Below are 13,953 nucleotides of genomic sequence, written 5' to 3' on the forward strand. Positions count from 1 at the left end.
AACCTAGAATGAAGACGTATCGCTTCTGCAAAAAATAAGTCCTGGAAAAATAATTCAAAAGAGGAACTTTATACATATATTGGGCTTTTACTGCTGGCAGGGAGCCAAAAATCGTATGATGTCCCAATATGGGAATTATTTCTGGACCCACTTTCTGATCCACACTATAAGGCGACAATGTCAGTGGGCAGATATGAGGAAATTAGAAGAATCATTCGCTTTGATGATAAGCGAACTCGTGCAGCGAGGTTTGAAACAGACAAATTTTCCCCTATCAGTTATATCTGGAACATATTTATCAAAAATTGCACAAAACTTCTAAAAAAATAACATGTCAGAATTGTATGGAAGACTAATATAATAGAAAATAAAGTTAGAATAAAAATGTAGCCGGCTAGCCGCAGCTAGTTTGCTATAGATTTCTATGCGTTTTTGTGTGTTTTCATGTCTTTGTGTGAAATTTGGGAAAAAAAAGATTTTTTGGTGTTTTCTGTGAAAAATTATAATTAAAATTGTGTCCACTATTCATATTTTATTGACCAATTTTGAAATAAACTTGTGAAAGTCTGTGAACAGCCAGCTTCTTTATCAATGATCTTTTGTGGCTTACCCTCCTTGTGGAGTGTGTCAATGACTGCCTTTTTGACATCTGTCAAGTCAGCAGTCTTTCACATTAGGAAGCCTTTTCAGGTGTTTTTCTTAATTATTCTAATTTACTGAGGTTATGACTATTGGGGTTTCATTGGCTGTAAGCCAAAATCATCAACATTAACAATAATAAACACTTGAAATAGATCACCCTGTTTGTAATGACTCTATATAATATATGAGTTTCCCTTTTCGTATTGAGAAACTGAAATAAATTACCTTTTTGATGATATTCTAATTTTATGAGAAGCACCTGTATATAGATCGATAGATATAGAGAGAGATAGATTAGATAAATATACAGATAGATAGATACAAAAAGATAGATATAAATATGTGAGTGCAATATATAATTAGGTCTTTGTGTCTACTGTACATTTCTTTTAGTGAATAAATTCCTTTTAGAACAAAAATGGTGTGGGATCCCCTAACGATTCCTTAACCAGCAGAGGGAAAGGTAACAGCTGGGGACAGATGTTTATAGCCTGGGAAGGGGTTAATATCCATGAAGATTCCCAGGCTATTAATATCAGCTTATAGCTGTATACTTAGCCTTTCCTGGTTATTAAAATAAGGTCGCCCAAAAAAAATTCCGTAGTGTCCCCTTACATTTAATAACCAGCAAAGGCTAGGCAGTTAGCTGTGGGCTGATATTAATAGACTAGGAAGGGGCCATGGATATTGGTCCCCTCCCAGACTAAAAAAATTAGCTCTCAGCCACCCCAGAAGTGGCACATCCATAAGATGCACCAATTCTGCTACTTAGCTTTGTTCTTCCCACTTGCTCTGGTGCGGTGGCAAGTGGGAGTGATAGTATTGGGGTTGATGTCACCTTTGTATTGTCAGGTAACATCAAGCCCAGAGGTTAATAATGGAGAGGCATGGGGCGTGGCCTGACCACTAATGGAGCAGGTCGCATAGTGCGGGAGCTCCGCTGCCAGAGAGAACTAAGCGGCACATAGCGACTCACTCACGGCCCTTCCGGTCCTGCTGCTGCCCGCTCCGGTCCCTCACCCGGCGGTGAGTACATGGGGAAAACGAAGGCTGACTCCCGGGACCCCTCCAGGCGCATTGTGGATTTCTTTGCCGCCGCTCCACAACCACGCCAGAAATCCAAGATGGCGCCGCTGTCTCCTAGATCTTCCCGCTCAGCGCGGCGGGGTTCACAGTCATCCTCCTCGAGCGCGGCTGCAGCAGACCCTGTCGACGCTCCGATCACAGCGTCCCTGATGAGGGACATGCTGGGAGACCTCCGCACTTCCTTACAGGAAGATATGCGCGCCATGCTGGCAGACCTTAGAGGGGAGGTGGAGGAGCTGGGAGGTCGAACAGATCATCTTGAGCAGAAAATGACAGAGCTTGTGGCCTCACATAATGAGCTATGGGACACTCATGAAGAATTATCCTCTCTCGCCACTAAGTTGTACTCTAAAACTCTGGATCTGGAAGACAGATCCAGAAGAAACAATGTTAAGCTCAGAGGCATTGAAGAAGCAGTGAGCTCAGAAGATCTCAGTTCCTTCTTACAAGATTTCATATTTGCAGTCCTCCCTAACGCAACTAAAGAGGGCATTATTATTGATCGTATCCACCGGATCCCCAAGCCTTCAGGACTAGGACCCACCGTTCCCAGAGATGTGCTGGCCCGTATACATTTCTTTACCATGAAGGAGGAATTTTTACAGGCACTAAGGGGCAAACCAGTACTTCCAGAACGCTTTGCCAGCATCTCCGTCTTCCCAGACCTGTCCCCTGGAACTCTGGCTCAGCGTAAAGCCTTTTTGCCCTATACCACGGCTCTGAGAGAAAATGGTATCTTATATCGTTGGGGCTTTCCCACCAAACTCTGCATCCGCAAAGATGGCTCAGTTACCACGTGTTCAAGCCCCGCGCAAGCTGTGAAAACTCTAGCCCAATGGGGACTGAATCTCCCCAACCCTCCTCCTACTTCCTCGGCTTCTCCTGGGCCCGGAGGCGCTAAACTTGGAAGACGCCGGATCATCCCGGACTGGAAGGTCGCCTGATTCTACAATCATATTGGTTCATGGCTGGAATCCCTTTTTTCTCTTTTTTCCTTTTCCCGCATAACTTTTGTTTTTCTTTTTTCTCCCCATTTTCTTGGTTTTCTCTTTTTTGCTTCCCGTTCCCTTTTTAGACTCTTTTTTTTTCCTACTGCTGAGAGTAGCCCTCTGCTGGGACTTCCTCAGCACATTGCCCCACGGGTGAATTGTTTGCTGTTTTTCACCTTTGGATTCGGGTTTCGCCTGAATGGACTTCCATGTTCTGATGTTTACCCTGTTATCCCTCCCTTCCCTTTTCTCCTTTCTCCCCTCCCTCCCTCCACCATTTTATTTTCTGGTAAATCTTGTCTGTCCGCTTTGTTGTCATAAGATCTCGCATCTCACCAGAGCACATGATATAATTTGCAGCCCTTTTGATATTGATAATGAGTATCTCACTCCATTCTATTAATGTCAACGGCCTCAACTCTCCTGGGAAGAGGTCACTGGTTTGGCGCCAATTATCTAAAACTCAACATGACATCATATGCATTCAAGAAACCCACCTGCTCGAGTGTGACAACTTTAGAATGCATTCAGGCCTATTCCCACACCAATTCTTTGCTAATGGTCAATCTAAAAAAGCTGGAGTTGCCATCTTTTTCAACAAAGCGAACTCTTTCCAATTGATTAAATCTGTGGCTGACCCTACGGGCAGATTCCTTATAGTACTATGTTTAATTAACAATTCCCCCTATACTATTGCTTCAGTCTATGCCCCCAATTTTGGTCAAATTAAATTCCCAACTGCATTTTTCCAGACACTGAATAGTTTCCAGCACGGTTATAAGCTGATCACAGGTGACTTTAACATTCCTGTATCCAAAAATCTGGACTGCTCGACCTCCTCCCTCTCCAGGGGCGAAGCGGCCCAACTCATTAGCACTTCCAAACTACATGATGTCTGGAGATACTTCCACTGCAACGAGCGTGACTATACATTCTGGTCTCCCAGGCATAGTTCTTATAGCAGAATTGATTACATACTGGTAGATGATGTAGCCCTCCCCCATTGTATTTCTGCGGAAATAGGCAATATCACTTGGTCCGACCACGCGTCTTGATCTCCCTGAATGACTCCATGGCAATTAGACCACCCTCACAATGGTGGCTTAACGAGCTTCTCCTAAACGATCAATCAAACTCACAATTAATAGAGGCCTCCCTAAAGGAGTTTTTCTCCTTAAATGACTCTGCGGAAATACGCGATGACTCTCTCTGGTTTGCTCATAAAGCGGTGATCCGTAGCCACTTTATTAAAATGGCTGCTCTTGCTAAACGGAAATATAACATGAATCTCCATGCGGCCTTGAACAAGATAGCCCACCTAGAGGCCCAACACAAACTACTTCCATCTCCGCAATTGCTCACAGATCTTTCTGCGGCCCTCCTTCACCTCCATCAGTTGCTCCTCTGTAAAACTGAGCATGCACTCAGGAAATCCAAAGCTAAATTTTATTCAATGGGTGACCGAGCGGGTGCGTTGCTGGCCAAACGTGTCAAAAAGAAAGAGGTTCAGTCTAAGATTCCCTACATACAGAGACCAGATGGCTCCCGTATTTACAACCCATCCATATAGCAGAGGAATTCGCATCATACTACTCTTCCCTGTATAATCTTAATTCAGATGCCAATACCCGTCAACCTTCCCAGACCTCCATAGCCGCCTTTCTGGACAAAGCGGATCTTCCCTCAGTCTCTTCAGAACAGTTATCCTTTCTTAATGCCCCGATTGTATCTTCTGAAATAGCTAAAATTATTAGGGAAGCAAAAAAACGCTCGGCCCCAGGTCCGGATGGTTTTCCCTTTTCCTATTACGCTCAATTCCTTCCCGCCCTGTCCCCCTACCTCCTACGCCTTTTTAATCATTGGCTTTCTACAGGTGTTATCAAGAGTGAAGGCCTGGAAGCCTCTATTGCAACCCTCCCTAAACCAGGGAAGCCTATGACATCTCCAGGGAATTTCCGCCCTATAGCTCTTCTAAATTGCGATGTTAAAATCTACGCCAAGATCTGGGCAAATAGGCTGTTGTCGATCCTTCCCTCCCTGGTCCACCCAGACCAGGTTGGGTTTGTTCCGGGAAGACAAACTAGAGATGGTACGAGACGTTTGATTGACCTGCTTGATGTGGTGGAGAGGGGGAGCCTTCCCTGCGTGTTCCTATCCCTCGACGCAGAGAAAGCATTCGACAGAGTGCACTGGGGGTATATTGAACTTACCCTTCAAAAATTCGGCCTATCTGGCCAAATTATTAGAGCCATTATGGCCCTTTATTCTAATCCTTGTGCCTCGGTCCGCTCGGCTGGTTTTAAATCTAGAACCTTTCCTATCTCTAATGGCACTCGTCAGGGTTGCCCTCTCTCCCCCATCATCTTCGCTCTTATCATGGAACCTCTTGCCGCTGTTGTGAGACAGTGTTCTGAGGTACGGGGAATAGGAGTGGGAGACCATGAACATAAAATCGGTCTATATGCAGATGACGTGGTCCTGACCTGCTCTGCTCCCCTTAGCTCCCTTAACGCGATTTCCAATATTCTTACCCAATTTGCTGAGGCCTCATATTATAAACTAAACTTATCCAAATCCACAATCTTCCCTTTGTTCCTCCCAAGCTCTCTCCAACGGCATATTCAATCTAAATTCCCCTTTATTTGGTCTCCCCTCGGATTTACCTATTTAGGTATTCAAATAACGCACACCAACAACATTGTCCGTGTTAATTGTGGCACAACCCTTTCTGAAGTCAAAAAAGATATAGACCAACTCTCTAACTCTCGCCTGTCCTGGATGGCTAGAATTCAAACCTGCAAAATGCTAATTCTCCCTAAACTTATTTATCTTTTTACGTGTCTTCCCCTCAGTGTCCCATCTAAATATATATCAGCATTCCAATCACTGATTGATCGTTTCATTTGGAATAGTAAACCCCATAGAATCAAACGTTCACTAATGTCACTCCCCTATTCGCAAGGGGGTCTCGGAGCCCCTAAAATTCAATCGTATCATAAAGCCGCACTCCTAGAACCCCTCAAAATTTGGTGGGAGGGAGGCTCTTCGCTCAGGTGGTTCAGCATTGAATCAAACTTTGCTCCAGGTCGGTCCCTTAAAACACTGTTGGAACTTGGTTTGCTCCGTTCTATTCCACGTAGCTCCTTCCTTAAATCAATGCATTTCGCTATTAAAATTTGGTTGGAATTATGTCCTATCCACCTCTCAACTCTAGGTCAACATCTATCCCTCCATACCCTTGAATCTGCTGTTGATGGCTTGTCTCTCTCTGCCTGGAGGGAGTGTGGGATCTTCTGGATACGTGATTTATACGATTCTAATGGCTTGATCCCATTCCAGGATCTAGCTGCCCACTACTCTCTATCTGGTAGGTGTCTTTTCCAATATTTTCAATTGCGCAGCCTTCTGAAAAGCTGCAGTCTATTCGGGACCCTCACCTCCATCTCGGGAGAAGAGACTCCAATTCAAAGATTTTTCAGGCCAAATACTCTGATTCCCCATGGTATCTCAATTATTTACAAAGCTCTCCTATCTCACGATACAGCGGACAAACTCCCCTTTATGTCCTCTTGGGAATCTGCTCTTTCATTTAGGGCATCCCCAGACGACTGGTATTATGCTATGTTACACCCATCCAAATGTTCTTCTTGTATCGGTCATCTAGAACAAATCAAAAAAATACACCTCCAATGGTATCTCACTCCTATCAAAATGGCCAAATTTCATCTATCTTCCTCCCACCAATGCTGGAAGGGTTGTAGTTCCAATGGTTCTCTATCTCACGTCTGGTGGGAATGCCCGCGTCTTCAATCGTTCTGGCATCAGGTTGAGTTCATTTTGATAGAGATTACCCAACTCCCCTTTGACTTAACTGGTCCATTAGCTGTTCTGGGGATATCGCTTTTGTCCCTCCCTAAGCCCCTCCAACCCATAATCTCTAACATCCTTATTGCAGTGAGACTCTGTATCACAAAATATTGGAAATCCCCTGCAGTTCCCTCCAAAGACGAACTAATTGCGAGAGTCAATTTGCACTTAAGCTACGAACTGATCACAGCCGGCTCTCTTTCCAAAAAGAATAGGGTTCTCACATGGTGGGACCCTTGGATCACCTCCTCCCTTGTGTCACTGCCTAGTGCTCTTCTCCCTAAGCCTTCTAGTTAGAAGTGTACTCTTATGTTTAATACTGCTTTATAATAATGTACTCATGTATGTCTCTGGTACTATTGTTTTTACCACACTTTTGTAAACCGTTAATGGTGGTATCCTCCCCCTAATTCCCACCTTCCCTGATTTTCTCTATGTTGTTATTATAAATCTTTTCTTCAATAAAAATTTGATTGGTTAAAAAAAAAAAATAAATAATGGAGAGGCATCTATTAGACGCTCCAAATATTAACCCCAAAGTGATATTATATAAAAAAAACACAAATCCAGAAATAAGTCCTTTAATGGAAATAATGACACAAACTCCTTTAATGAACCTAAATTAAACCAGACCAGCTATACTCACATCCACGTATTAACCTAGGTTAATACGATTAATCCCCAATCCCCACAGTTTTAAGTGTGCTCTAAAAACTCATTTGTTCAGACTGGCCTACCGCCTCAATGCATTAACCTAACAATCCCTGTGTGGCCTATTTAAAAAAACAAAAACAAAACACCAATATACATGTCCTAGCTAAAGGCCATAGTATTGGTAATAAACACCTACAAATAATGGCAAAACCCACAAAAAATATATCATAAAAGGTATAACTTTATTGAAAGAAAAAAATATAAAAACAGAAAACATAGTACTAAAATACAAAAATACAATACAGGTGAGGGTCACATGAACAGGAGAAAGAAAAGGTGGAAAACGCCTGGAAAAAGTCTATATATGTGTCATCCACAACTGACCTGCTATACACACAAGCAATAGGCTACAAACAAGTGGAACAAAGTAAGACCTTATGTCTAGTAGGCCATATGCATGGAGAGATAAAACCAAAGCATATAAGTAGATAAAAGTAAAGGCCGACAGGGGTCCTGTGAAACTAGTAAAGTAGCAAGTAAAACAATATTACATTATGTACATATTTACCAGGTCAGGTGCAGGATAACCAGGCGTCCACCACACCCGACGCGCGTTTCGCATTGAAATGCTTCGTCCACCATGTATTTGTAATTTACTTCAAGGAGTTAAATGGTGAAGCTGCGCAGAACATCAGCTTGTGCATAATCAGTGATTGCTCACAACATGACACAGTTGCAGTCCACACTTTCTTAACAGTAATTGTGGAGTATCTTAAGACTCTCATCTATGGGATTCATCATATCCACTACTTCAGCGATGGATCTGCAGCCCAGTACAAAAATTTCAAAAATTCTCTCAACTTGTGCCACCACAATGCTGATTTCAATATCAGCGCTGAATGGAATTTTTTTGGTACCAGTCATGGAAAGTCACCCTGTGATGGGATTGGAGGGACAGCAAAGAGGTTGGCAGCTCGTGCCAGTCTTCAACGCCCAACTGAAAACCAAATACAGACCCCGGTGGATTTATTCAACTTTTGCAACGAGCAAATGCAAGGAATCAAGTTTTTTTTGTTCCAAAAGAAAAAATTGACGAAATATGGGTAGTTCAAGAGGAAAGGTTCAAAGGTGGACATACAATAGCTGGAACAAGAGAAAATCACCAGTTTGTGCCAATTGATGACAAAAAGATTCGCATTTCAAGGGTGTCAAACGACCCATCATCTTTCATTGCCCATGTAGATAGATCTGTCAGATCAGAAATGCCTTTTGTGCCAATTGCAAACCTCCAGCCAGGGCAATACATTGCCTGCATTTACGTTAGGAACTGGTGGATTGGAAATATTTCTGAAATTTCAGTCGACGAGCATGATGCATTAATAAATTTTATGCATCCTCATGGACCAGCTAGCTTCTTTCACTGGCCTGTGAGAAATGATACATGCTGGATTCCCGAGCAGTCAATCATTGCAATAATTACAGCACCAGCTGCAACAGCAATGGGCCGACAATACAGCTTCTCTGAACCGATTATGTTGCAAATTCAGCAACAATTCCAGACCACTTAGACTGAACATTATGGCTTGGGAACCAACAAAAGATACCCAATATTAGGCTTGGGATCCTAGGCAAAGACACCCACCCTCAGGCTTCGGAACCTGCGATAAAGAGACCACCCGAGACTCGTCTTGCACGGCTATCAGCCATGGCTCCTAGGCGATGGGGCTGCCAATTCTCGAAAGACAGCATTATTACAATTCTTAATAGGATTATAATACCAATTCTTAGGGAATTGGTTGTGGTATAACAACCATGGACCAACGCAAGGGTTTGAATAGTGCAGTTACCATTCATTGCGTATTAATAAATAACACCATGTTCAGTGGCATTTTTCATTTCTTAAACTGAGAGACTCCAAAAAAACAAACAATGATGCTTGTAGAGAAAAATGTGCTCTTTCTAATGATATCAGAATTAATATATTTTAAGGGTACCCTTTTTGAGAAATTTGACCTAAAAATAGGTAAAATTCGGGTTTTTTAAGTTTTTCATCATATGTGGGTGTTAATATTTCCACAAATACATATGCTTTGACCGTGATATTGCAGCAATGCAAAGTCATGTATATGTTTGGTGTACAGGGCAAAGCACCAGTTACTATTGGTTTTTGGTCTTGAGTTATATATGGGCAAAGTTCGGCATAAATTTTATGCGACGCGTTTTTCAAGCTACTTTGACACAAAATTGCGGCCGAAATATTGTTTTGTCATAGCCGGTAATAATTTTATCGTATTTAGCACCAAAAGTTGAGCTAGTATGCCAAATTTCAGCATCATAGCCAGTATAGAACTCTAATGGCTATGTGCCAAAGTTTGCAAAATCCACTTAGCTGAAGCCGCAGGCTTGGTGGAACCTCCAGTGAAAGGTCAACAGTGCCCAATGTATTTGAGATCTGGCCCTAAAAATTTACAGAACCTCTTTTCAAACATACATGTACATCCTTATAAATTTTCAGCAAAATCGGAGAAGGTCGAGTGGGGACAATTTTTAAAACTGGTCCACTTGATGTGGAATGACCCATTTATTTGCACTATGCTGCAACGTGGCCATGACATACCCCGGCATTTGGCAGTGTGACCGATGTGATGGCCTAAGTCGTCATGTAGCCGCAGCCTAATTATGGCAATACTTTAATGTCTGAAGGTCTTATCTGTCTAAAAGATTGTGGGAATTAGTCAATTTTGTTCACAAATCTGTTGTATTTGGTCTTCATGTATGACCGTTTTCTTGTAGATACAGCAGGGAAGCAGCCATTTGTATTCATACAATCTCATTAAAGGGGTAGTCCCATCTTCAACATCCTATCTTAATATGTATTAGGTGTAATAATAATAATATTGGCAAATCCCACCAATTAGAAATGTAGAGTAGTTCTTCTGACTTGCTTTCCCCATGTGCAGGCATTGCAACAGCTTAGGTCTCCATGGTTATAACAACTAACCAACCAACTGCCACTATATGAGAGGTCGTAACCATGGATATCTAAGCCACTTCACTGCACTGGCACATGGTGAAGGCGGCATAGCGAATCAGAAGAACTAAACTACATTTCTAATTGGAGGCATTTGCTAATACTATTTCTCTTGTAATTTACTAGATGTAAATTACAACAGGTTCTAAAATGTACTTGATATAACATTCTATTGTATTCATTATTCCAAAATCCTTTTCAGACACTTCCAACTTGTACATTTCAAAAGTGGTTCAAAAGGTTTCCATTGAAGTAAATGAAGCTGGAAGCGAAGCTGCTGCATCAACAGGTTAATCATGACATAAAACACATTGGGGAACACGGTATTTATGAAGCTTTCATTGCTTTCTATGGTGGAAAAAAACACTGCGAAAATGCTGAAGGAAGGAATGCCGCCGTTCTCAAAAAAAGCAGGTTTCCAAATCAGTCAGGAAAAAGCAGTTGTGCGCATGAGATTTCTGATATCTCGTAGCTTTTGCAGGCACTGTAAAAAACGGCTTTAATTTTGCATAAAAAAGCTGCAAAATGCAACGTGTCAACACAGCCTTCAAATTAAACAGATTTATAAATCAGCATGAACCTCTTTTATAACATTGGTATTGATAAATATGCCCAATACAATGATTATTGCAGCATTCCCACATAAGGCTACTTTCACACTAGCGTCGGTACAGGCCCGTCGCAGTGCGTCAGACCTACGTACCGACGCATGCTGTGAAGTAAAAGCACAACGGGGGCAGCAGATGCAGTTTTTCAATGCATCCGCTGCCCCATTGTAAGGTCCGGGGAGGAGGGGTGGAGTTCTGGGCCGCGCATGCGCGGTCGGAAATGGCGGACACGACGCACAAAAAAAGTTACATGTAGCGTTTTTTGTGCCGACGGTCCGCCAAAACACGACGCATCCGTCGCACGATGGATGCGATGTGTGGCAATCCGTCGCAATGCGTCGCTAATGAAAGTCTATGGAGAAAAAAACGCATCCTGCGGGCAACTTTGCAGGATGCATTTTTTCTCCAAAACGACGCATTGCGACGGAGGCCAAATGACACTAGAGTGAAAGTAGTCTTAGGCTACTTTCACACTAGCGTTGTTTGCTGTACGTCGCAATGCGTCGTTTTGGAGAAAAAACACATCCTGCAAAGTTGCCCGCAGGATGCGTTTTTTTCTCCATAGACTTGCATTAGCGACGCATTGCGACGTATTGCCACACGTTGCATCCATCGTGCAACGGATGCGTCGTGTTTTGGCGGACAGTCGGCACAACAAAACGTTACATGTAACGTTTTTTTGTGCGTCGAGTTCGGCATTTCCGACCGCGCATGCGCGGCCGGAACTCCGCGCCCTCCTCCCCGCACCTTACAATGGGGCAGCGGATGCATTGAAAAACTGCATCCGCTGCCCCCGTTATTCTTTTTTTTCGCAGTTTGCGTCGGTACGTTGGGCCTACGCATGGCGACGGGCCCGTACCGATGCTAGTGTGAAAGCAGCCTAGGATACATTTCTATACATGTAAAACAAGTAAGAGGTGTACTTAAAAATCTCTTCTGTAACAGCAGCCTGCCATTAGTTTGTTCTGTTTCTCTTTGACAGAGGGGAGCACATTTTTCTTTTTCAGGATACAGCGGGTCATATTCAGTGAATTATCTCACGGAGACATGCAGTCGGCGAGATACTTCTCTATTCTTAGGTATTCACAGTGCAGACAGTGGGAAAAGCGTGAAACCATTGAATGATATTTTCTGATATGAGAAGTTGAGTGCTTCTCATCTGTTCCTCGTGTTGAGGTTCTTAATACCTGTGTTCTATGGATCAGCTGCTAGAAATGAATGTATTTCTCTGCCAGTGGTGTAACAGAAAAAGGTGCAAAATTTGTAGTCTCACAAATGCCCTGATGTAGGAGAGTGTACGGCCGGGGTCACACGAGCGTATAAAATGGCCGAGTGCTTCTGATGTTTTATCGGACAGCACTCGGCCCAATGTTATACTGTGCGGCAGAGCTAATCTGCGATTATTTTCAGCGTGATTAGAACAATGGCAGCATGCTGCGATTATCAATGAGACTCACACGCACCCATACAAGTCTATGGGTGTGTGAGAAACATCAAACTGCACTCGGATGTTATTCCAAATGCAGTCTGATATATGCTGAGCCAGGCCATGGAGCAGATTGAAAAATGATTCTCTGTCTCCCCCACACACATGTGCTGCGATTGTTTCATGGATCAGAGTACAGAGCACTGACACTTGGCTCACGCTCGCAGCAGAGAAGGAGCGGAGGGTCATTAACATAACGCATCGGACGCCATACGGTGGTGTGATTCCAGCCCTGGGCCGGGGTCACACTTGAATGTGCAATGCGAGAAACTCGTGTGAGTCTCTCACCTCAATACCCGGCACAGCCGCACACTCAGGTCCCGAGTATCGGTGGCAGTGCCGGGTATTGAGGTGAGAGACTCACGCGAGCATTGCACACGCAAGTGTGACCCCGGCCTTAGGGTACATGTCTGCAGTCACTCTATGTGAATCCTCACATTGTGCACACTGTGAGGATTCTCCGGTGCCGGCGCTGGGCGCGGCTGATATGTGATTTGCATACATGCGATCACGTACTGACTACATGGGCACAGCCTTGCTCAATGAAAGTGTATTGAGCGAGGCTGGGCACAGTCTAGTCAGAGTGTGGCCAGAAGTATAGAAAATCCACAATTTCAAGGCACCAGAGAAAAAAAATGACATTGTGAAATACAATTGAGGTAGACGTGTGAAGTACAATAAAAATTCTAGCTTGAATAAGGCCCTTTTGGGACGAAACGCTGCTTCGCTCATCTACCTCAATTGTATTTCACCATGTGATTTTTAAAGGATGAAACAAAGGTTATGTTTTATCCCTATTTTCTAGACACAGAAGGCAAATTCACCTTCTTTTCCTTGTAGGAATGCACGTTGCTGCTATGAGCTTGACCAATCACAGATTTGTTGCCGATCGACCATTCTTGTTCTTCATCAGACACAATCCATCAGGTAAGCTGATCTTAGGCATTTTCCCACAATGAACATTTATCACCTGCCCACAGTACAGACATTGGAGGTCATTCAACTTTTTAGCACCACACATCATTCATTAACGTCAGTGGAAGCCTGCTGTGGATGACTAGCACAGTAAATGTATACATAGTAGGACAAAAAAAGTTATGTTTTTTTTCATAAACCAATAGTGCACATGAAAAAAAGTGACTTTGTAATATATCTTACCAGAAAAATCTGCTTCTTCCTGACCATTTATTCTGGATATTCTCATTTCAAGGGTAGAATCTGTCTTCAGTTTGGACAGACGTTCCCATTACTGAGATAGGAGATGAGATGACAGTTAGTGTTCATAAAGTTCTATGGAGAACTGTAACGGTCATCTCAGGAGAACGTGCAGCAGATTGTCTGTTTTTGCCTCCAACTCCTCCTCCTCCATAGAATTTTAAAAGCTCCAGCTGTCATCTCCTATCTCAATAATGGGAAAATCATTGCATACAGGTTTTACCAATGGATTGAGAGTGAACATTCAATCATGGAGTTGAAAGAAGCAAACTATATTATAAAAGTTGCTTATTTTCGTGCGTACTACTGATTTATTAAATTAAAATGAAAACTACATACCAAATTTCATATCCTCTGAAACACTGCAATATGCAG

General features: G+C 43.0%; 1 protein-coding gene across 1 annotated transcript in view; it reads left to right on the forward strand.

Moving 5' to 3' along the window:
- The window catches only part of SERPINI2 (serpin family I member 2), a 192,416-nt gene that overhangs the window by 83,380 nt on the left and 95,083 nt on the right, over positions 1-13,953 (forward strand). Inside the window, exons 6-7 of the mRNA XM_069768067.1 lie at positions 10,472-10,558; positions 13,204-13,290. Coding sequence (XP_069624168.1) covers positions 10,472-10,558; positions 13,204-13,290 — 174 coding nt within the window. The remainder of the gene's footprint in view (positions 1-10,471; positions 10,559-13,203; positions 13,291-13,953) is intronic.

This window comes from Ranitomeya imitator, chromosome 5 (assembly GCF_032444005.1).
Source record: "Ranitomeya imitator isolate aRanImi1 chromosome 5, aRanImi1.pri, whole genome shotgun sequence".
NCBI lineage: Eukaryota > Metazoa > Chordata > Amphibia > Anura > Dendrobatidae > Ranitomeya > Ranitomeya imitator.